This window comes from Colius striatus, chromosome 10, assembly GCF_028858725.1.
Source record: "Colius striatus isolate bColStr4 chromosome 10, bColStr4.1.hap1, whole genome shotgun sequence".
In the NCBI taxonomy this organism is placed as follows: domain Eukaryota; kingdom Metazoa; phylum Chordata; class Aves; order Coliiformes; family Coliidae; genus Colius; species Colius striatus.
This window is the reverse complement of record NC_084768.1, coordinates 9,499,089-9,522,065: the sequence shown is the minus strand read 5'-3', so window position 1 is coordinate 9,522,065 and position 22,977 is coordinate 9,499,089. Positions and strand designations below refer to the sequence as shown.

General features: G+C 41.7%; 1 protein-coding gene across 3 annotated transcripts in view; it reads left to right on the top strand.

The window, feature by feature from the left end:
• The first annotated feature begins 35 nt into the window (after positions 1-35).
• ATF6 (activating transcription factor 6) overlaps positions 36-22,977 on the top strand; it is a 73,751-nt gene continuing 50,809 nt past the window's right edge. For 2 of the 3 annotated variants that reach the window (XR_009819397.1, XM_062004309.1), the window contains exons 1-10: positions 36-221; positions 319-395; positions 2,085-2,172; positions 2,507-2,601; positions 3,260-3,389; positions 3,594-3,800; positions 6,186-6,406; positions 12,055-12,240; positions 12,628-12,719; positions 22,230-22,373. Coding sequence is in view for 2 of the 3 variants with exons in the window: in XM_062004309.1 (XP_061860293.1) it covers positions 152-221; positions 319-395; positions 2,085-2,172; positions 2,507-2,601; positions 3,260-3,389; positions 3,594-3,800; positions 6,186-6,406; positions 12,055-12,240; positions 12,628-12,719; positions 22,230-22,373 (1,310 nt within the window). In the remaining variant the exon portion in view is untranslated. The remainder of the gene's footprint in view (positions 222-318; positions 396-2,084; positions 2,173-2,506; positions 2,602-3,259; positions 3,390-3,593; positions 3,801-6,185; positions 6,407-12,054; positions 12,241-12,627; positions 12,720-22,229; positions 22,374-22,977) is intronic. The other variant, XM_062004308.1, reaches the window with a different exon arrangement.

Sequence of the window (22,977 nt, the reverse complement as noted above, 5' to 3'; positions counted from 1 at the left end):
ACGACACGGAGAGCGGGGGGCGGGCCCGGGCGGTGGCTGCGCAGCCCCGGCAGCGGCCGCGGAGCCGCCGTTTTGTCCGCTGCGGCCGCCGTAGGCCCGGCGGCGCCGGGGCCCGGAAGGATACGTGTGTTTCGGGAGGAAGGCGGAAGCGATGGCGGCGGCCGAGGCCGAGTGGGAGCCGGCGGGGCTGCTTTCGGGCCCGGGGAGCGGCCTCGACTGGGGTGAGCGCGGCAGCGGGGGGCTGAGGGGCCGAGGCCGGGCAGGGGGAAGGTTGCCGCCGGGGCCGGGCCGGCACTGAAGCCGCTGTCTCTCCCACAGAGGCGGTGCTGGGCGAGGAGCTGAGCGAGCTGCTGGGCGCTGCGGAGCCGCTGCGGGCCCCGCGAGTTGAGCCTGAGGTAAGCACCGGGCAGGGACAGGGGGAGGCCGGGCAGGGCCGGCCCTCCGCCGGCTGTGTGCCCCACAAGCCCGGCTCGGGGGCTGGAGGCGCCGGCGGGGCCCCCCGGAGCAGCGCGGTGCGGTTCATGGCGGCCGGCAGAAGCCTCGGCTCGCTGCCACGGAGCCAGCCGCCGGGGTGCAGAGCTGTCCGTCTTTGATAAACTCTCGGCAGCAAAGCTAGAAATCGAAAAGCGGAGTTTAGAGAGTTTGAGGTGGAAGTTACGTCCAGGAAAAGCTGTGTTGTCGCTGGCCTGATGAAGGTAAACTCGCACAGCAAAGCAATGCCCAATTCCTGGGCTACATGGGTATATTACATCTGTGTTTTGTCACCTTACCCATAAGGTGGCTTCATGTTTTCTTGTCTATTGTAGGATTTTCTTCTATAACCTGTGCTTGCAGTCTTAGGCATCAATCTCTGTGTTTTTCAGTTTTATTGTATATATACTGGGGTTTTTTTGCTCTGGGGCATTTGCCTTGTGGATTCTCCGTTTTGTGTTCTTCCCCTGCTTTCCCTCTGCTCACTATAGCCTAATTGACTGCCAAGAACAACCCCTGAGCTATCCAACATAAACCTCTGGTACTAAGAGCATTCCTAAAAAGTGTGGGAACTGCTTGATTTTAGAAGGGAAAGGTATTTCTCATCAGCAGGTCAGCATTAGTTACCTGTGTGGACGCTCTTACTGCACAGCTCAGGCTGTGGTTTTTGGTCACTATTCCTATGAATGTGCTCTGATGACCTTTCTCATGAGCTTTCATCCTAGCCTGAAGGAGTGAAATGTATTATTTCACTAATGTCTATGTAATCCGCAGGCTTTCTGAACCTCTCTTTATGAAGCAAATTGAGAATATAAGGAAAGATACATTTGCAGGATAGTTCTTAACAATAAAACCTTTGCTGTCTGTATAGGTTGGGTATGTGATACTATATTTTTCATGCAAGTTCTCAGACCAATGTCAGCTTTGAGTAGGGAACAGAGGCAGATGCATTATCAGAGAAAATGGAGAAGCCCCCACTTCGATCTCTGTTTCAAAGCTCATACAATAAATAACATGCATGAAGTTATTTTAGTCTTTATTTTTGTTGGGAAATGAAACAGATGTCTCAGACTTTGGAAGGTGTTGGTATCAGTTTGTTCAAGTATAGAGAGACCTAACGCATAGTCTTTATCAGATCTTGAGCAAATCAGCCCTCATGTCTCTTTTCCTGCTGGTAAAGTGTTGCTGGTGCTGCTTATGTTTATTAAGTGCTTTGAGATGTGATGACAGAAGTGCATTAAGTAAATCTTTCAATGCAGGTGGGACAAGGATGGCAGTAAGTGGCTAAAACTTGTGCTTTGTGTGAGGTGGTTCAATGACTGGATTTAGAACTTTCACTTTAGGAATTACTGTTAGCAGCACGATAATTACTGATGGTTTTTGCTGCTTTCCTACTGACCCAAGCTCTAAAATAAACCTTGTCTTGTGTATTCCAGTTGAAGATTGCCCCCTTAAAGACTTTTGTCTCTGTATATCTGAAAGCAGATGAAGTGATAGTTGAGTTGTTTTGGTTTAGTTTGTGTTGCAGAGCTGTAAAAAGGTGGAGTAGCAGCTGTTAGTTTCAATGTACATTGCTGTATTGTATTGTTTCTTTATCTGAACTGTCATTTCAGGAAAATGATCTCTACAACTTTCATTTTGATTTGGATTTGATGTCTTGGGACTCGGACCTTTGGAACATTACAGGCCATGCTTACACAGGTAATTAATCTGTATTTTGCAGGTGTGACACTTCCTCTTGCAGGTGTGACACTTCCTCCTGACCCCACAAGGGGGGGCTGTTACGACTTAAAAGATAGTGGAACCTTACAGTGAAGCTATTTGATGCCCTCAGAATGTGGCTCAGTAACGAGAAGTCGTGCTGTGTTTCTGTAGGATGGGTAGAGCTGGCCAGGACTGTCCTACAAGCTAAGCTTTTGTTTTCTGCTGTGCTTTGCTTCAGGAACTAAATAGCTGATGTAGGGTGGTGTGTTCTTTACTGGTGTCCTATTGCTAAAAACTCTCACAGTGAAATTTCTTTATCTGCCTCTTGCAGATACAAGTGTGAAGACTGAACCCTTATCACCAGCCACTTCAAATTGTTCTGTCCCTTCTCCATCGTCCGTGGACTCTCCGGTGCAGAATGTGCCTGTATGCAAAATCCTCACTGTAACACAGATAGCAGCAGTCATTCAGAACCACCTATGACAAACAAAAAATCCAGTGATTTTACTTCTCTGACCAATTTCGTGGCATAAGAGGAAGCAGCTTATTTTCCTAACCCTTGCAAAATCAACTTCCCTTCAGTGATGTTTTCTGCTGTGACTGGTTCTAAAAGGAGCACATTCAGTTCTGTTTTCTTAGTTGTGTTTATTAGCCTGGCTACCAAACAAAATGCTTTCTAAAGGCTTCTGAGTCTAGCAGTTACAGAATCACAGAATGGTAGGGGTTGGAAGGGACCTCTGAAGACCATCTAGTCCAACATCCTTGCTCAAGCAGATCCACCTAGATTAGGTCACTCAGGAACATGTCCAGGCGGGTTTTGAAAACCTGCAGAGAAGGAGGCTCCACACCCTCCCAGTTGCTTGACTCTGCCTCCTGTCACTCAGCTAACCAGGAGAAGTACTTGTTTGGTTTCAGTGGTAATTAAGCCTTGAACAGAATAAAGCTGCAGCAATACAGATGTGATGAAAGACATCAGAGTTATACTCTGTTGTTATATCAGTTAAATCAGAGTTACACTATGAACTGCCAATAGTCATTTTTACGTGTTTCTGAAGCATTAACCTTATGTTCTTTCTGCCTGCAGGATGATGTGGACTTCAGCTGTAGCTCCCAGATGTCTCCCATCTCTCTCTATGGCAAGAGCTGCAAAAGTCCTGCTTCCCCTGAAGGAGACGGAGGGAAGAAGCCTGCTGTCAATGTTGCTTCTCGATCTGGTATGAGAGATGGAGTTACTGTGATTCCACAGAATGTTTAACTGACAGCCACTAGGACATCTCATTTCTGACTTGAATTTGCTATCAGATATATCTGTTTTTAACAAATATTATAGATGGGTAAAAGAGCCCTGTTATTACTGTTTGAATTCTTTATTTTATATCTTCTGGTCCAGCTCTGATTCTTCTTTTTTTCTTTCCTAGCAAATAATTCTCCAAGGACCCTGAAAAAGTGTGGTCAGACAGCATCCAGGCCTTTGATACAACCCAAACCCCTGTTGCCTGCTGTACCTGAAGCTCAGACTAACATTGGCATCCCAGCTAAAACCATCATTATTCAGACTCTTCCCACGCTTGTGCCACTGCCAAAGCATCAGCCAGTCATTAACATCCAGCCAGCACCTCCTAAAGGTAGGTGAATTGTCTTGAGGGAGCCAGGTCTTGGGGGTAAGCACTATGTCTATTTGGTCCCTGAGATGAAGTTAGGTTTGGCAGATGAAACGGGAAGGGTAGGAGCAAAAAGAGAGGGGCTAAGTTTGAGGCTGAGAAGTTGACCCTGTTTCTGTCTGTTATGGTCCTGCGAGAAAAAACAGTCACCTGGGCATTGTGTGAAATGGAAGAAATATGGCAAAAGAGACTATGCTGAGCACTGGCAGTTGTGGAGATAGATGATTTGGAAGCATATCTAGGGACCCTTTCCTCTGCTCTGCTTGTGATGGCAAGTGGGGCATTAGGTGATTGCAGTGCTATTCTGTTGTAATCAAAGGAAAATCAGTTAGAATGAAACTTGAGAGCTTTGGAGGAGTGATAAAGCTTTTTTTCACCCCTATGAAACTGCTACAGGATGATGGGAACATGAGTTTATGTCTTTTTACCTTGCTAAAAAGAGTAATTAAGATGTGAAATTTACTCAGTATGAGAGGTTGGAAGAGTTACTTACTGCTGCAAGCTGATCTTAACAAGGTACAAGTAATTTCCTGACCACTTATAATTTTTCCTTCCTCTTGTTGCCCCTTAACAGATTTTGGAAGTAGTTTGAGCCTTCATTTCTGAACCCAAAGCATTGTTTTACTTTTCAGCTAAGTCAGTAGGGACATCACTTACATTGCTGAAATTGTCAGATGCAGTTGCTCGTTTTCACCAGCTGATGGCTGCAGTCTCTTGCAGGTAACTGCTCAGGCACTGAGACGTGGAAGGAGACAAATACTTCAGGGCATGTGTGTAGAAATTATTGCAATAGTGAAAAAATTGTCTTCATTACTTAAGCCAAGGCTGGAGACTCTGACTTTTTCGACGTGCCTGAGATTGTTAGACTGCTTGAAACATAGGTCACCACAGTCAGCATGACCTAATTCTTATTCCTTCTGATGTCCCAACTGATAAAAATACCATCTGGAATAAGGAATGTTGGGGATACGGATTTTTTGGATAGTACTGTGGAGATCAACTTTTCCTTTTCCCTGAAGAAAAGTCAGGAAAGTCGTTTCTGTGAGGCACCATAGAGGAAATACTTTTGGGAAAGTATTTCCATACTGTGTATTTACTTTAACTGATGGTGTGTTTAAAAATTCTATTGTACTGCTTCCATAACAAAAACCATAAGGATCCTTTTCATTAATCAAAATCCCCTGCACATGGCAAATTGGAGGTACCAGGTTGAAATATGCCATTATTTTAAAGGAGCATGAGGGATGATAATTTACAGTCCCTTTCATAAAAGCTTAAAGAAGAAAGAGTGATTTAGTGCATTACATACATTATGCATTAAAAAAAAAGTTGAAATAATCTGGAATTCACCATCTGAGGTTCTTAAATAGGGTACTGCTGTATCAGATGTCTTCAGGAGTATTTCAGGGGGAAAAAAAGGACATCTAATTCTGCATCTCATACATAAAAGATCGTGCTGCTACTTCATTTTTCACCTTTCAGAAGGCTTGGATGAATGCTGTATGGTTGGAATGCTCAGCTGGAACATGCTTTCTGAAAGCTCGGTGATGTCATCCTATAAGAAAGGATTAGAGAGATGTTGATGTGTTTTCAGACAACAAAATATTACTCAGGCACCTGCTTGAGTTATATGTAGTTGTTGGACTGAAATTTCTTGGAGGTGACTGTTTTTCATTCCATCTCAAACTCTGTCAAAGTGACCTCTTCTTTTCCTGTTTGCTTTTCTTTAAGCTCTTTTCAGCTTGTGCATAAAATATCTTACATTGTACATTTTTTAAATGGTCTTCTCAGTATGAAATGAAGCTTTAACTTGTGGTTGAGAGTGTAACTTGCATTGTTTTTCTTCACTTTCTTGATGTTGTTTCTGAATTGGTTTGTGTAGTATGAGTCATTTCTGTGTACTAATTTTCCCACTGAATACAGCAATAAAGTAGGGATGGACAGCAGGGAGAAGGAGGATTGAGGTGAGTTCTTTGAGAAAGTTACTCAAGGTGCATCAAATGTTAGCAATCCTGAAATGAGTAACATTTCTAACATGGGTTGACTTTTATTAACTTTGAAGTGCTTTTGGGATAGAGCTTGATTTATTCATTCTATTTAATGTGCATAGTTTGGGTTTGCAGGATGGATTAAGAGTCCTGCAAACTTTTGAGCTTTGTGTTTTTTCTTTTTCTTTCCTGTCCTGTGGCATATACTAATGCTGTAGAATAAAACTTGAGATAACTTGTGCCGGGCAGGAGAGGAAGGAAGGCTTTCTACTTCCTGTATCAGTATTCCTACACACACTGGTCATGTACAGATCCATTTCATGTCATATACTGCGGGCTTCTGTTTGCTTTTGTGTTCCAGGTCAGTCAGTGGTGCTTCCCCAGGCCGCTGTGGTACAGCTCCAGGCTTCTGGGGTGCTTCCTGCCTCCCAGCCAGTCATCACTGTCACTGGAGGGACCACACCACTTCACAATCATCAGGTGAATGCGTTACCTCAAGCTGCTGGAAATGGCTCGACAGGTGGCAAAATACCAGTGACTAAGCCCTTGCTTCAAAGCACCACACCAACAATGGGCCTGGATGTAAGTTCTGACTTGTGTGATGATAACCAAAGCTTGGAAGTAGTTTTGAGTAAGCTGCATGTGGTATAGAATAGGAGAACCAGGCACTTTAGAGTCTCTGGAAGACATAGCTGTAATTAGAGAGTCATCTAATAGGATTTCTAACAGTACTCAGGGAATTTGGCAGCTTGGCAAAGAATGAGGAGGAATAACTTGATATCTACTGGCCAGCCTGGAGTTGCAGACAAGGTATGCAGACATTGTGGCAGGAGACAGTGCTGATACATCTTTTTTTCCTTGTCTTCTCAACAGCAAGCTGTCAATGGCTGGAGCAATCATACATACAGGAAGATTTGATGTATCTGATTTTTGATGAGTGCTAAACCATTTTTCTAGTCCGTATGATAAAAACAGTCCTTGGGAAGTAGATTAATTGGAAATGTCATCAGTAGGTCTGATTCTTTTTCCATCTTCTTTATCTCCCCAAGACTTTACTCATGATTTTTAGAAACTAGTATCGAGTTCCATATTATCCTAATCTCTTCAGGCTCCCTTTTGATCATCTAATGAAGGAGCAGAAAAAGGGGTAAGCTCTGAACAGTCATTGCACAAATAAATAAGTTTTTCCACAGTAGCTCACAGTAAGCAGTAGATGTAACCAGAAATAGCTTTTAAGATGTGGGAGGGCTTTTTCCCCCTTCAGCTGTGACATCTTTAACTAGCTAGCAAGCTGAGTGTTAACTTGATTTAGTTCCCAGTAGTTTGGAGCTGCATTTTGTTGTCCGAAGGAAGGCACAGATGTGGAAAGTACCAAAGCTTCTTGTTTGTTGCTTTCAGATTCTCAGGGTGTCATTCTCCAATGTGGTGTTCCAAGTACAGGTGTCATGAGCTGACACATCTCTCAGTAGAAGGGAGAAAACACCAGTGTCTATTCACGTGAAATTTTGCAGTATGGTTGTGGGCTTATTAGCAGTGCAGAACCCTGTTTCTCACAGGCATGTGCCTTCTGGCTTTGGAGGGATGTTGTTGTACAGTTGAACTCTTTGCTACAAATAGTTCAGCAGCCAGACTGCAGTGGAAACCTAGTCTTGAATTTGCAAGAAGCCAACAAAGGTCTTTCAGCAAACACCAGTGAAGGGCATTTTTAGGTGCTATTTGCCTGCCATGCAAAGCCAAACTGAAGAGACCTATCAGCAGTCATTAGATTTGTGGCTCCCTGTAATCAGGACTAGCCTGGCACCTTTCCATTATCTGTATTTAAAGTTTCATTGACAAAACCTCCCTTATTGCCATCACGCTTTATATACACATCTGAAACAGTCAGTTGGGTAGCTGGGGTAGTGAGTAGCTGTTGGTTTTGAATGATGATTGTGTGGAAATAGGTCCACTTGAAGCTGGTTTAGGGAGGCAGTTTTAAGACTTTATATCAGGCTATATGATGAACATGTTACCTGTGTTTGTTGAAACATGAAAAACAGTTGCAACTGCTCTTTGGCACATACTTTGAAATAGCACTTTGAAAAGGAACAAATGCTTCAGGATACAGCTGGCGTCTGCGGGGTTAAATCATCTTGGGACTGCCATGCACAGATGTAGCTGTCACTTGAGCTCTGTAACACGTGGTTTTGTTTGCTAATCTAAGCAGATATTGCAGGATAAAAAGAAACACTGCAAGACTTTCTTTTAGGCTTAGGAGGGATAAACTGTCAGCTTAACACTCAGACCTTCCAAAGGATTAGACCCTGATCAGCTGATAGCACGAAAGAGTGAGGCTTTGCCTTGTGCTTGTCCTGATGGCACATGTTTAGGCAGCTTGGCAGCTGCAGGGAAGTGCCAGGCTTTCAGTGTGGTCTCTCATCACTAACACACTGGTGAAGAACTTTCCACTAGGAGATTGGACCACAGAAATGCAAACCATGATTCCACCAGATGGAAAGAGACTCTTAACTAAAAAAGCAATTTGCCTTTCCTGTTGCAATTAAAAGACATGAGGACATCAAGGGCAGGTGAGTGAAGGAATCCAGTTTAGTTGTGTCCTTTTATGGCCTTTTTCTCCTATTTCCCCTCTGTAGCAAGAAAGGATTTAATTCTCCCAGTTCTGTTGATCAAAAAATATTGAACATGTAGAAAATGTTAGATTATAGAAAATTAGGTCAACATGAGTGTGGATTGCTATTAAAGGATGCTGTGTTCTGTGCTCTACATTAGGTCATTTTTACATGAAATAAACTCAAGTTTCATTAAATCGTGTTCTCTTGAGTGACAGTCAGGAAAACCCAGCTCTTTCCTAACACTTGCATAGATTTTGTGTTCTTGCATTTAAGATGTGTCTTCAAAAACAGCAGCTTGCTTAAGCAGAGGTAAGAAGCCAGCCAATGGAAAATTACAGTGGTTTGTACTTTCAGCTCTTTGTCAACTTTCCCAGTGTGTGTACCAGAAACTCTGGAGTGTGAGAGACATTCTTACTGCCTTGTGCTAGAAGTACAGCTCACCTTGGCACGGAGGTTGAATTTTGCTCAGAACTGAGTTTTCTTTGGAAGCTTTGATCAAGGCAGCAGTGTTTGTTTGTAAAGGACATGGCTCATTGTGAAGACTCTGAAGACGGAGGACAATCTCAATCTAGTTTGTACTGTGTGAGGCAAGGATTTGCAATGATCTTTTCACTTCTCCATATTTACAACATATTTTGTGTGCCTGTATTAGTAGTGGTGTAGTTTTTAAAGCCAGGAAGCAAAAGTTGCATCACTGATTAATGTTTGATTTTAATGCCCATGTTTTCCCTTTATGGTCTCTGTTACCTGAGAACCAAAGGTTACTGTTTTGAGGGGTAAATTAGTACAATGCAACCTGCAAAGAGAGAAGCTGCAAAAAAAGTTAGCAAAGGTGTTTGGTATGTTGAATCTTTGTTCAGCACCTGTGTAAAGCAATGTTGCTCAAGAAGTCTGACATTATAAATTAGTTCCTCTCTTTCTTCTGATTATCAAAATACTCAAGCACACACACTCACACCCTCCCTTTTCCGTTTCCTGCGTTGGGGTTAAGTAGGATCAGGTGTACAGTAGTGGTTTATTCCCCAAGAAAAGCCAGGGAAGCTCTAGAGGATTGATCAAAGACCTTAAACTGTTTCAGGGGTTGTTAATTAAAGCAAAATAACTCAAGGACATGAATAGTTGGATTTCATTAAAGCAAGCCTAAGAAATGAGTGCAAGTGAAACTGGTGTGGCATAGACTGAAGTGCAGTTATTGCACAGAGTAACTTGGATCATACTGAGGAGAGCTGCTGTTCCTCACAACATTTGGACAACACTAAGTGAAAGAGGACAGTCTAGAGAAATACCATCTGAAACATAGGGTCTGAGGCAGCAGTAGATGTGCCTTCAGAATGTACTCTTCATGTACAAACACTCCACTGGTTCTTTAACTCCATGTTTTCTCCAGGGAAGCAAGTAGATTTGTCAGAAGTCCCAAACACTTAGTCAACAGCAGTAAATAATCCCGAGCAGGTCTGCAAACAAGAATAGATACAAACAATTTGTTCTTATCCATTTGACTTCATGATGCAAACCCTCTTTTTAAAAAGAGGAATGTATCTACTTGTTTGGAATATCACATAGCTCAGGCCAAAGCTGCTGCATGAACTCACTTATTTCATCTCTGGACAGTTGAAGTGGCCCTGGCTCTGGATTGATGTGTTCTATACACTGCAGCCCTTGGCTAGCCTCAGTCTTTTTTTTTCCAAAGTTTTTATATGTCTGCAGAAGTTTTCTAATGTTACTGCAAAAAAAAAAACCAAGGCAAAGCTTAGTGTTAATGAGAATATGTTAAAATCTTTTCCTTCTCCACTCTCTGCTAAGAAGAGAAACTGGAGTAAGTACAAACAGCTTCACTTTTACAGACTTTTGTTAGTGTCAGCAGACTAGACATATAATAAATGATCTTTACAGAAAGCAATTAGATCAACATGGAGACAGCCCAAAATGTTAATGCACTATAACGTGTGTTCTTAGTCTTTGTCACCAGACTGCAGTATCGTGAAGAGGAATGACTTCTTTAAACAGCCTGTAGCCAATTTTTCTTGCAGACAGCAAAGCCCTAAAGCAACATGTTGTCTGTGGCGGGTATGTACAGGGAGAGAGTCTGCAAGCTATGGTTAAGGTTCTTTAAGCAGCCAGACTGTAACTGGAGCCCGGTATCTGAGTTTATAATGTTACTGTTCTGTAACTTGTTTATTTTTTCCTAGACTGACACTTCTATAATAGTTCTCTTCTTTTTCCTTTCCTTACTCCAGTGCATGCGTTTGTAGCTACTGGATATTCAGATCTGCATAAGATACAGCATTCAGTTCCCTTTCAGTATAAACATCATTAAGGCACATCCTGTTGTAGTGTAATAACATGACAGAAGTCTTCTGGTTTTAATAAAAACAGATTTGCTGTTGCTAATCTGGGAGGGAAAGGAAATTAACACAGTAGTGTTTAAATTTAGGATTTCAAGTAGTTTTGTGTAGCTCTGCAGTATCGATCATCGTTATCCTTGTCAGCAGCAAGATGCTTTCAGCCTAGGTCGTCCCACTCAGTGCAAACCACAAAATGAGTAAGTGGTTAAAGATGATAGACTGTTCCTGCTTGGGATAAAAAAGAAATATCAGAGTCATCAAGACTGTTGGAGAACAAGGAGGAATTACTTTGAACTGTCCCCATCTGGTCCTGAAGACTGAATGCCTGCTAGTGGTTGGAGTGAGTTATATGCCCTCCTGGAGTATATTTGCTGGTTTAGCTTCATCCAGAAGGAATCCAGTTTGTGTGCTCTGTCAGAGACTGTTCTGTGATGTGAACCAAAGCATATTAAGTGGGACAGTCAGAAAACATGCATCAAAGCCACGCTCCTGATCTGAATTAAAATGCACCCAGAGACTGTTCAAACTGCCATGGACGTGCTTGATACACATAGAATGTGCAATCTGAGGTCAGCATCAGTATTCAAAATCTCAAAAATAATATGACATAGCTGCACAAGGTACAGAAACAGGTGTAATCAGTGTGGAAATGGCTTCCATACAGGACAGCCTACAAAACCCATAGCATTTTCCAGTTAAGAAAACAGATAACTGACTGTAGCTCATAAAATGGTGTATGCTTAAGTGAAAGTGAAAGACATTCTTGCTACCTTGCAGACCTGTAGGTCACTGAGAGGGTTGCTAAATGCTGGCACAAGCTGCCCAGGGAGGTGGTGGAGTCACTACACCTGGAGATAGTGCAAAGCCTTGTAGCTGAGGTGCTGAGGGCCATGGCTTGGTGGGCTTGGCAGGGTGAGGTGATGGATTCGACTTGATTATCTTAAAGTTCTTTTCCAACTGAAAGGAAGCTATAATTCTATATGTATTTTCTTTGTGATTTGATTGATCAAATCAAACTCCTGCTTGAGTATATATTTTATATCCTGTACACATAGAATGTTGAGAATGCAGGAGCAAAGCTGATGATCCACGAGCTGTAACTCTTGGAGGTGTACCGTTATTCCTAATCACCTCTGTGCTGAACATTTCAGCTTCAAAGTGCAGGAAGCTGTCTTTGCAGAGTTTTGACAAAGTAGAGGAGCAGACATGATGCATGCAATAGGGGCACTTTTAACTTGCAGGTCATTAACAGGTCTCTGTATTGTCTGCCCAGGTCAATGTCTTGAGAAGACAGCAGCGCATGATCAAAAACCGGGAGTCAGCCTTTCAGTCACGGAAGAAAAAGAAAGAATACATGTTGGGCCTGGAGGCAAGGCTGGAGGCAGCCTTGCTGGAGAATGAGAAACTCAAGAAGGAAAACAGCACACTGAAGAGGCAGCTGGATGAGGTAGTATTGGAGGTAAGAAATTGTGTTGAAGATCTGACTTTGTATAAAGACAGTGTCTCAGATGGAGAGCAGTGGAACAGAATCATGGAAATGTTGACTGGAAGGCCTTTGCGGATTTCTAGCCCAGCCTCCTGCTCCGAGCAGGGCTTTCACCAGGGACTAGCTGTTGCATTATCTAGTTGACTTTTCATTCTTTATTTTATAGCGCTTCTGAAGATTTCACTAAGAAGACTGGATAGGAGCTGAATATTACGTACAAACAAAAGAGTTTCTGTTATGTATTCATATATAATTAGGCAAACACAAACCTAAAAATCCAGCATAATTTGGTGTATATAGCTTCTGACATACCTTTGCCCCTTTTTTTATTGCATCTCTTGTCTGTTTTTTCATGTCTAGAACCAGAAGCTCAAAGTATCGTCTCCAAAGAGAAGGACCCTGTGTGTGATGGTGATACTGGCTTTCATAATGTTGAATTATGGTCCATTGAGGTAAGCTGCCTCAGGATTCTTCTTCATATACCAGGTTTGCTGTCCTACAATTTTTGTTTGAATCTTTCAAACAGGCAGTGTTGTGTTTTAAAGCCTTGGGGTTGAAACTTGACTTCTGTCCTTTACGACTTATCTGTATAATAGTTCCTCTTTTGGAATCCTTCTGGTGACAAGAGCTAAATCTTGTACTTCTAATTTCTCTTGGCTTGGCATTTTGTTAATCAGTGCAGCATACAGTGGTTCCTGTGCCCCATTTACACCTGAAGAGAGTAAAGAGCTGCATTTAGAATCCTTTTAGAAAAACAATCACAGACTTTGAGAACTCATCTGCTTGTTTATACCTGTGCTAATCTCCATAGCTATGAGTTTAAGCTGCTTTTAGTACTCAGTGCAGGAAATCCCACTGTTTATACCAGTGTTTCAGAATCCTGACCATTAGATGTGTCTCGCCATGTGTCTTCATTACAGTGTAAACCCTGTACGCCCTTGTCTTCCATGCCTGGTGAAGAAGTTGTTCCTTCTCCGTTAATTAGTTGAAGTGATAATCAAAAACCTCTCTTGTTTGACCTGTGTCAGTGGGGCATAGAAATCAGAGAGCAGGAAGGAAATACAGCATTACTTCTCAGACACTTTACAAAGAAATCTGTGGAAGAGAGGTGACTAAAAGGGGATACTTCTTGTCTATTTAACCTGCCTTTGGAACATAAAGACCTTTTAGATGAAGCTGTTTACTGTTTCAAAAGGGGTAGGATGTTTCAGTAGTTTCTTGGTCAGCAGTGTCTCCATTTGTCCTCAGAACTCCAGTCAAACTAAAGGAATGGGATGGGATAAGTCTGAAGGAAGACTTTGTGTCTGACTATGACAGTGTTGGTGCTTGTGTTTTTGATGTTAGAAAATTTGCTAAAGCTGGAATTACTTTTGAAGTATTTACACTTCTTGCAAATAATGTTTCTCTCAGGCAGTGAAGTGCAGCTGATAGTTTTGCTTTGGTATGGGCGATTTTAAGGTAGACCATTTCTTAGTGCATTTAGGGTTTGTACTGAGGTTTTTTTTTACTCGTGAGGACAAATCATCTTCCAGATACTAAGCAATTGATTTGTACATCCCACCTGCATTTGCAAGCATTGCACTCACTTGAGAGACACATGGTGAGAACTAATAGAACCTGCAATCTTTCTGAAGCTGGGAGAAATTTTAGTTCCCCTCCACATTATAATGAGGAGTTGGAATTCACAAGGCTCTCGCTAGTTTTGAGAGCTTTGGAAACATACAGAAGATAAGTTGGGAACTCTTTTACTACAGTACTACAAAATGCCTGTGTCAGCTTCTCTGCCCCCAGGAATAAATAAGGTGTTGAGCCTGATGGCAAGAAACTGCTGTTAAAGTAGACTGAAAGGTCAATTTGTGTTCATATCTTTGCAACAATCAGTAACTATAGAGATGCGACAGGGTTATTTTCTTGACCTCTTTGCTGTTTAATAAAGTAGATAAAGCAAAAAGAAGTTCTTGGATGTCTGGCCATTCCTGGCCAATGTGGTAGCTGAGCATGCCAGTGTAATTGCTGTGCCTGATCTTAGGTGGTCTGCATCAGTACTGGATTTAAGCAGTGAAGAGAAACAAATAGCTTTTATCTTTGTGACCTTTTATATATTTTTTCCCCTTAGCAAAAGAAATGCTTGCACTGCAATTAAAATACTAGACTGTATCAAAGGGGTGTGAATGTTGATTGTGCAGTTCCCTTTGGAAGGCCTGGAATGTGGGATGTACAAACCATTTCTTAAGATTTCACTCCTCCCACAAGCATTTTCTTCCTTTTATAGAGGTGTCACTGAATGGTAGCCCCACAAACATGATAAGTCATGATTGCTGTTCTGCTTAGTCTTGCACAACAGAAGCTTCCAATACATGTGAAACTTTTCAGTCCCCGCTGCTTCTTGAGAAAGAAATAAGTAATTTTTTGTTATACTATGCATGCTAGTTTATAGTTCAGCAAAAGTAGAGGGGTTTTCCCCCAGGATATCTGACTGTGGAATACCCAGATTTTATGCAGTGGTCAACTGGAGATAAATGTGATTTGAAACCTTGCGACAGTGTTGCAAGGTCTTCTAGGTAGGAAATCATTTCAGTTGCATACCTGTATTGAGGTGTTACTGCACTTAGGCAGAAGATGTTTGGATTCAACATCTTAACAGTGAATATGTTGTTATTTAAAATCAGTGAACCTTGCAAAGACAGAGTGGCATCTAAAAAAAAGTAAAATCATGGGAAATTCACCCCCTAAATCACAGAATGGTAGGGATTGAAAGGAACCTTTAGACATCATCTATACTTGCTCTCTGCTAAAGCAGGTTCCTCTTGATAAGGTCACACAGGAACGTGTCCAGGTGGGTAAATTCTGTAGCAGATCTTGAAATTGCCTTAGCTGGCCTTATTTATTGTAAGATGCTTCTCAGATTCTTAGTTGGAAGTGATAAAATTCTTTGAAGGCTAAAGGTAAAAAAAAAGGACAGATACATAGATTTTTCTCTTCAGTTGCCTATTTCCATCAAATCTGGGAAAGCAGCGAAGTGGTCAGGTTGTTTTGGAATGTGGATATGACACTGAAGGACAGACAGTCCTGCAAACCCTCTGTGGCCAGCAGTGGGTCCGTAGAGGTGTGATATTTGGGCACTTGGCATACTCCAGAAAGATATCTGGATGTTTGGCTGTGTGTTGAATTCTGTGTTTTCTCTACATTCGTGGATATGTGTGGCACTAACACCAGTTCACACATCATTTTGTTTATTGGTCTGAAGTCTTGTTGACTGCGTATGTAAGTGGTGAGATGTTTATCATGTTTCATGGAGGGCTCTGAGGCTCTGATGCCCTAAGATTGTGAGAAGCAGTTCAGGATGTGGCAGCCCTTAACGAATAATTTCATCTGCTAAACTTGTTTATCTGACACACTTTTTCCATGCTGACAAATACAGATTACCCATCCACGTAGTACAACATCCTATTTGGGAATATGGGAGTGGGGCTGAAAGTCTGTCAGGGAAACTGGTGTATGAACCCAAGAAACCTGTTTGAAAATATCAGAGATAGAGTCTAATCCAGTCTGCTCGGTTACCATCAGGCTTTTCAGGACATCCTTTAGTCTTGGATGTGTCACTGTGTTTGTTATCTCTAAGAAGAGAATGTAGGAGGAATTAAATATAAATTCAATAGAAATGTGAATTGAATACTTTCTGGTTGTGAAAGTGGCTCATATAGAGTTAGTGGTAACTGCATTCTGTTGCACTGTGTTACTAAGCTCTTTTGGATTAGTTGGTATTTTATATAGAAAGCTAAAAGTTTCAGTTATTACAAGCAGAAGTAATTCAGCAGAAATCCTGTTTGTGTCAGTTTCTGTTTTATCCATTTGCTGTACACCAGAAGAAAGGCACCCAGGAATTTCCAATATGTGTGTCAATGAACTCTTCTCTAATCTTTGTGAATTATTTGTATCAGGATTTAGCATCTAAAAAAACTTCATTTTAATATTATTTAGGAATGATTGGTGAGGTGTATGAAGGGAAAAGGGTACACTTGGATTTAATTCCTTGCAAAGGCCTCCCCTTTGTCTCAGTCTAACATATCATGAGATGCAAGATGGGAATTGGCAACTCACAGTATTTGCACAACAGGCAGTGAGCACACAAACCTTGGCATGCAGCAGGTTTGGGAGCTGGAACCACAGCATCAGGAGGCAGGTATCCATCTGTGGGAGGCCATGACTCCTGCCTTTGCACTTGCATTGTGTGAGAGCCCATGTCAGCACAGCTACACTCAGCTGGCATGGCATCCCTGAAAGGCTGCCAGCTTCTGGCAATCTAACTAGCTGTGCATTTTTATTGTTTACAACAGGAAAGCTGAAAATTTTCAAACTATTAAAATTCTTAGATGCCTTTTTCATTTTTTTGATATGTAAGTTCCACATTTGTGTTAGAGTGTGCCTGACCAGTAACCTGATCTGAAGATGTGTTGAACAAGCATCTCTTCTAGTCTAAACAATCCAGGCATTTATTTTGGGAAAACTGTTTTGTTTCTCTTTCTGTTCCAATTTGAAAACAAATTGGCTTGTGTGTTTGGAGGTTTTCTTATGCAAGTCCTACGTGTGATAGTAAAATACTTGCGGGAAACTACCCAAGTAACATACATGAGTAGGGAAGGGTGAACGAAGAAGTGAAAGGTAAATTCTCTACATCTCTGCTTCTTGGGGCAGCAGCAGCAAAGCATGTAAGCCACATAATTGCTAATGGCCCTACCATTATTTTCTTGGCTGTGAAAACTGTTCAGCTAGTTATATTTTGCCCCCTAATCAGTCTACTCAAGCTTAAGTGGTGGTCAACGTTTAACAATGGTCTTAGAGCATTTATAAAGATGTTAGCCTGATAGAATGTGTCCTACCTACCATTTCAGATATTTAGTGGACAGAAAACAAAGATAAAAGAAGGCAAATGTGCAAAGAGATTTGCTAAGGTGGTGTGTTGAGCTTTTTTAATTAATTTAGGGGGTTTTTCTTACAAGTTGTCCACCTCTGTGTGGCTAGAATCCCTTTCAAACTGGAAAATAGACTTCATGATGTAACAAAAAATTCTTAAGCTGTATTTGTGGTGGAGGATGGCTGATGGGGCTAATAAATAAAGCTGCTGCTTCCAAATCTCTTGTGTCCTCTTGACCTACAGCAGCTGTGCTAGAATTGCTGGCTTTCTGTAGAGACTTCATTGCAGCTCCTCTCCAAAGTGTCCTGATGGGCTTTTCTCTACTTTCCAGGACTATCCTGGAAACTTAACAATCTATTGAAACTTTAGATCCACTGAGCAATCTGCAAAGACACCAGCCTGGCTAGCTCAGAGGTATTGATTTGTCTGCTGTTGTTGTAGGCTGTAGCAAATGAAGCAGCGCTTCTGAAAGAATTAGGGGTTAGTGTTTAAACTTGAGCTGACTGCTTTGAAGCATCTCAAAAAGATGTTCTGAGAGTAGAAAACCACAAATTGTGGGCTGTACAACTGAATGAGTTTCTTACTCTGTCCAATCCTGGTCTTTCTTGCATTCATTAAAGAACTGAAGAGGATTGTTTCTCTATTTGCACGCCTCAATAGCCTTCCATGTATCTTCAGGAGGTTAATAGATTAAGTGTGATTGTATGGCTGAAGTGTGCTGACAAAGATAGATACAAACAATGAGAATCAAAGGGCTGTTAATTTCTTACACAGCAGTAGAGAGGAACTGGTGAAATGTGAAGAGAAAACTATTAGATCAGTACAAGAGGCATGCAGCAGTGCCATGTTAACCAGCTCCTTCTGCCTGCCAAGGAAGGAGGAGTTTTAGCAAAAAAGTGAGTGTTTTAGCAAAAACAGTAGAAGCTGTAGAAGACATTTCTGGCTCTTAACACTTCTGGTGCAGGAAACTTACTTAATATTTGTGACACTGAAAGAATACACTTCAATGCTGAGCTGAGTATACATTTGTGTTGGAGATAGGCCAGAGCTAGAAAACTGCTTCTGTAGCACACTTTGGTTTTGTGTTGCAGTTTCTCCTTGAAGAAAGTGAGAGAAATCTAGAGGGAAAGGACAGTCTGAGTAATTTGGACTTGGGTTCAGGTTCCAGACCTTTCAGAACCTCTCTTGATGGGTTAGTGCTTGAGTAAAACCGAATACCCTTGATTTTCTTACAAACTACAACTGCAGGAGCAGGAAGTAATTCCTTCCTCCTTCCTTTACTGATCACAGCCACATGTTCATCTTGGCAGAGTTGTGCCTTGGCCTGGCTGTGCTCGTTTGCCTTCTCCTGCTGTCGCTGGTGCAGTTGCAGAGCTTGTGCAGAATGCCAGATGCATTCACTGAGAACTTACCTTTTTCTCCATGCATTCTTCTGCCAGGCTGGCAGTGAGGTACAGAGAGCTTTTGCCCAGAGTGAGCACTTCAGTTGAAACGGTTTGCATCAGGCCTGTCCAAACTTTTAACAATAAAAGGCATCCCTATTCCAAATAACTGTATATAGTTTGTTAAGCAAACAGAAATGCTCTGGGTGATGATGTTTTCTTGCTTGCTTTTCTAATAACTTTATTAAAAACAAATTGTTTTTTAAAGAGAGCAAAACATCCTCCCCAGCAGAGGAAAGAGGCCAGACCTGTCTTGCGAGCCTCTCTCTGACCCTGGCAGAGGGTAGCTCTGGAGCAGCCTGGCAGGAGAAGCAAGTGCCTTGCTGGCAGCAGATGGTGCCCTCATCAGCAGTAAGAAACGAGAAATACTTTCCAGAGTGTGTTTGGCGCTGTGGCAGCCTCGTCTGGAATCAGTTAGGAAGACGACCAGGTCCTCAGTTGGTGTCTCCTTGCAGCGTCAACTTAGTCTGTTGGAAACATCCCAGCTCATATTCAGAGATGGTTTTGTCCCCAGAAAACTCTTTGGTATGATATCACTGTTGGCTTTCATCTGCAAATTACTGTACAACCTAAATGTCAGTTTTCAAAACTTGAAGCACGCACAGCCAGAAGTACAAATGAAATTTAGTTTGGGCTCCTGGCAAGACTTGCTTTCACATTTATCAAACTGACATTCAAATCAAAGAAGTAAAACTGCAGCTAAAATATCAGGTGTTATTTCAATGCCTGGAGAAACTATGACAGGGGTGTTGCTTTTCTTTTCTTCCTATAATCAAATTTATCTTCACTCTGAACAAACATCTGCATGAAGAATTTAGTGGTTCTGTCTTTTTTTCCCTTGAGTCTGGTTTTGCATCTCAAACAAGCTGGTACCTCAGACAGCTTGGACAGGGAGTTTATGGTTATGTGAAAACTGTTTAATGCTCACAATATCTACGATGTCCATATGCAGGCTGCAAAGGCTTGGTAGTTGCCCCAGGTGTGGCCAAACAGAAAAGGTTTCAGCTTCCAACTTAAAACTGTTTGTCTTGTCCCGTAAAGCCATTTCTCAGCTTCAGTCTTTCTTGTCTTTTCATGTGGGGCAGTAACTCAATTCCTGCAAAGTAGGAGTTGCTCAGGGCAGATACTCCTAAATTCTCTTTCCTTTCTAACTCCTCATCTTGTAGCTCAATAGAATAAAAAAATTGCCCCTGCTTTTACCATCTCTTGTAATAAAACACTTTTTTTCAAGCAACTATCAGTATTTTAGCTAAAAATACTGCTTTTCAGAAGCTTTTTTCCCTCTGAATGGGATCATCTACCTTTCTTTTTCACTATTTCTAGCGTCTTCTACACAATGTTTTGAAATGCTCAATATTGACTTCATCTTCAATGTCATGGTTGTCCAGGGAAGCTGTGGAGTCACCATCTCTGGGGGTATTTAAAAGATGTGTAGATGTGGCAGCTGGGGACATGGTTTAGTGGTGGATGTGGCAATGCAGGAGAGATTCATCCTTCATCCCAACTGCTAAAGGGATTTTTTTTGTCCTAAGTCATGCTTTTCCCCCCAATTTGAGATGTCAAAGGAAGGATATTTCTGGTATCCTGTGTCATATCCTCAAATACCCACTTGGCAAGGAAAAGTCTTTGAGAAGTCCAAGAATATAAGACACCTGCATGTCCTCTCCTATCTGTTACCTGAAGATGGAGCCCTATTTACAAACTCCACAAGTGACTTCTCCTGGGAGAAAGAAGGAGGAACAAATGATCCAATGGAACAACGTCTTCTATTTGGATAGGGAAAAAACTAACAAAACTCCCCAAGTAACTGGAAGGTGGAAGCGGGGCACTATTTCAAATTGCAGGGGTTTTGTTTATTCAGAATGAAAGTTCTTTTGGTTTTGGGTTATTGCCACAAACCAAAGGAGTAAGGAAGGGGATTTTTTAATTTTTTTTTTTTTAGATATTTGAGACTTTGAGAAAGAAGCTTTTCATCATCTTCATGGTCCCCAAAAAATTCATGGGAAAGGGAAGGCAAATGTTACCCTTGTAGCTTAAGGCAGAAATTGCTGTTAGTCCTGCTTCAAAATAAGCATTTTGTGGAAAATAACAATCTTGATAAAGGAATGGGCATTGGAATAAATACCACAAGTAATACCATGTTTTGTCCTCAAGTTGCTGCCCCCATTCTCAGAAGTGGGCGCTGTGGTTTACATCTGTAAGGATGGCAAAATGGGATAGCTTTCACATCTTCTGATAGATATTGTTGGTTTCAGGAATAAGCTTCCATATACTGTTAGCTGCCATGGCACCAAAGTGGGTAGAGCAGAGACGTTTCACAGATGAGTGTCTTGCAGCAGGAACGTGTGGCATCCCTTTAAGCATCTGCCTTTCTTTTGAACTCTGTTTCTGGGCTAGAGATACTGCCAACTGTGCTGATGCTTTCGTTGGAAGAGGGGAAACATTATCTCATAAAATATAGTAGATAGCAGAGATTGTTTCTGTGAAATTGGATGGCCTGGCGTTGCCTGATCTATGAGGTTGTGAATAAACCACCCAGCTTTCCATGCTGTGCAGCAGAAGCAAGGAGACTTTTGAATGCTCCTGTATGTATACGGTAGAGACACTCTGCAAGTACTTTTCTACCCACTGTCACTAGTGAAAACAGAGCCTGTAGCATTTCTGCTGCCCTGATTCTGTGCTGCTGCCTGGAAACTTGAAGGAGAGGAGACAGTCCAAGCAACATCAGCCTGGGACTGGGATTGCCCTGGCTCGGGTGCTGCAGGATGTGACACAATCACTCACAGGGAGACCTGGGTTACTGCTAACAGGAGAGCAAATGTCTTGGCAAAAGAGAGGGGATCACCAGGCAGCTATGTCTGAGTGCCTTCTGCTTAGTTGTGAAGTACTTAGTCTGCCCTTATTGCTAGTTCTTGTCCTCTTCTGTTATTACCATTTGTATTCCTTGCCTGTTGCAAAGTGCTGCCATGTAACAAATAGAAAAATGATATCTTCCCCTGCAGAGTTTAAGCTCTGCTACACAGCAGAGGTGAGACGTGAATTAAAACATGTTCTCAGCATGGCAAAGTTCTTGTTGGCATCCCAGGATCTTATATTTCTGTCTTTTCCCTGTGTTGCTGCTGGTGGTACTCTGCTGTTGTCAAGTAAGCAGATTAGGAGTTGATTTGGTAAAGATACCTGTTTCAGGAGGCAACCATGTGTATGAGAGAGTGAAGCTAGCCTCTGAAGAGAATATATTGAAGGACTGCTTTTGTGCTTTCAAGATTTCTGACTTGTAGTTCACCCTTCTGAACTAGGATGCAATCTCACAGTTTCATTGGGTGAAGCTTACAGAGGAACATGAAAACCAGAGCATCGAGAATCCTTTAAACAATTAAAAGTGAAGGGAATGGAATTGCTTTTCAGTCTACTAATGCTTTGAATGACAATATAATGACATAAGACATGATGTTTTTACATTACCTATGACATGACTCTTATCCATGTAACATGGCAGCAGCCAGAGTAACACCTTACAGTGAAGTGTCTTGTATATATATGTTTCTATATATGTGTATATATTTATATATGTGCTATGTTTTGCTATGGTTATTATATTTTTCCAGTGTATTTGAAAAAGATCCCAATGGAGCTGATTCCACTGCAAGTTCCAACCATCGGACCAGGAATCTTCTGGAGTTCTCAGCTCGCCAGGAATCCAGCACAGCTCAGAAGTTACCTGGGGACATCATTCCTGAGAAGAGTAATAGGTGAGATGCAAACCTTTCGTGTATTTTAAGTAGCAGAGTGCAATGATGCTTGTAGATCTCACTGCCCTTCCATTTGCTAACCTTTTTGGCCAGTTATTGCTGCCCTTATAGAGCAACTGAGTTTACAAACAGTGTTTAGAAAGCTGATCTCTCTTATTTTTGTATTATTTAACAAAGTTTACCAGGTTGCTTTTCAAATGAATATGTAATGGTTTATCTCCGAGATTACCCAATGCATAGAACTTCACAAGAGTACACGTGGCTGTGCTGGATGGTGTTAGGGACAGTGTGGTGGAAGAGAGCATATAAACAGTGGTATCTCATGAAGCTTTTCATTACCTTAGTTCTTCATCTGTCTGCTTTTCCCCCTGATTTTTATTTTAGCTTGAATATTTATGAATATTATGAGTATTTGTCATATTATCTATCTCTTCTTACTTTTCAAGATGGAGTATTTATTTTCCGAAGAGAAGTCTAGAGAGGTTCACAATTAAGGACACACTCTGAGCTTTGCACTGTACTTCTTTAGAAATGTCAGAGCCTGTCCTTATGCTTACCCATTATTTAATTATATAGTTGCTTTCAGGCTTCCTAGGTCTCTAGC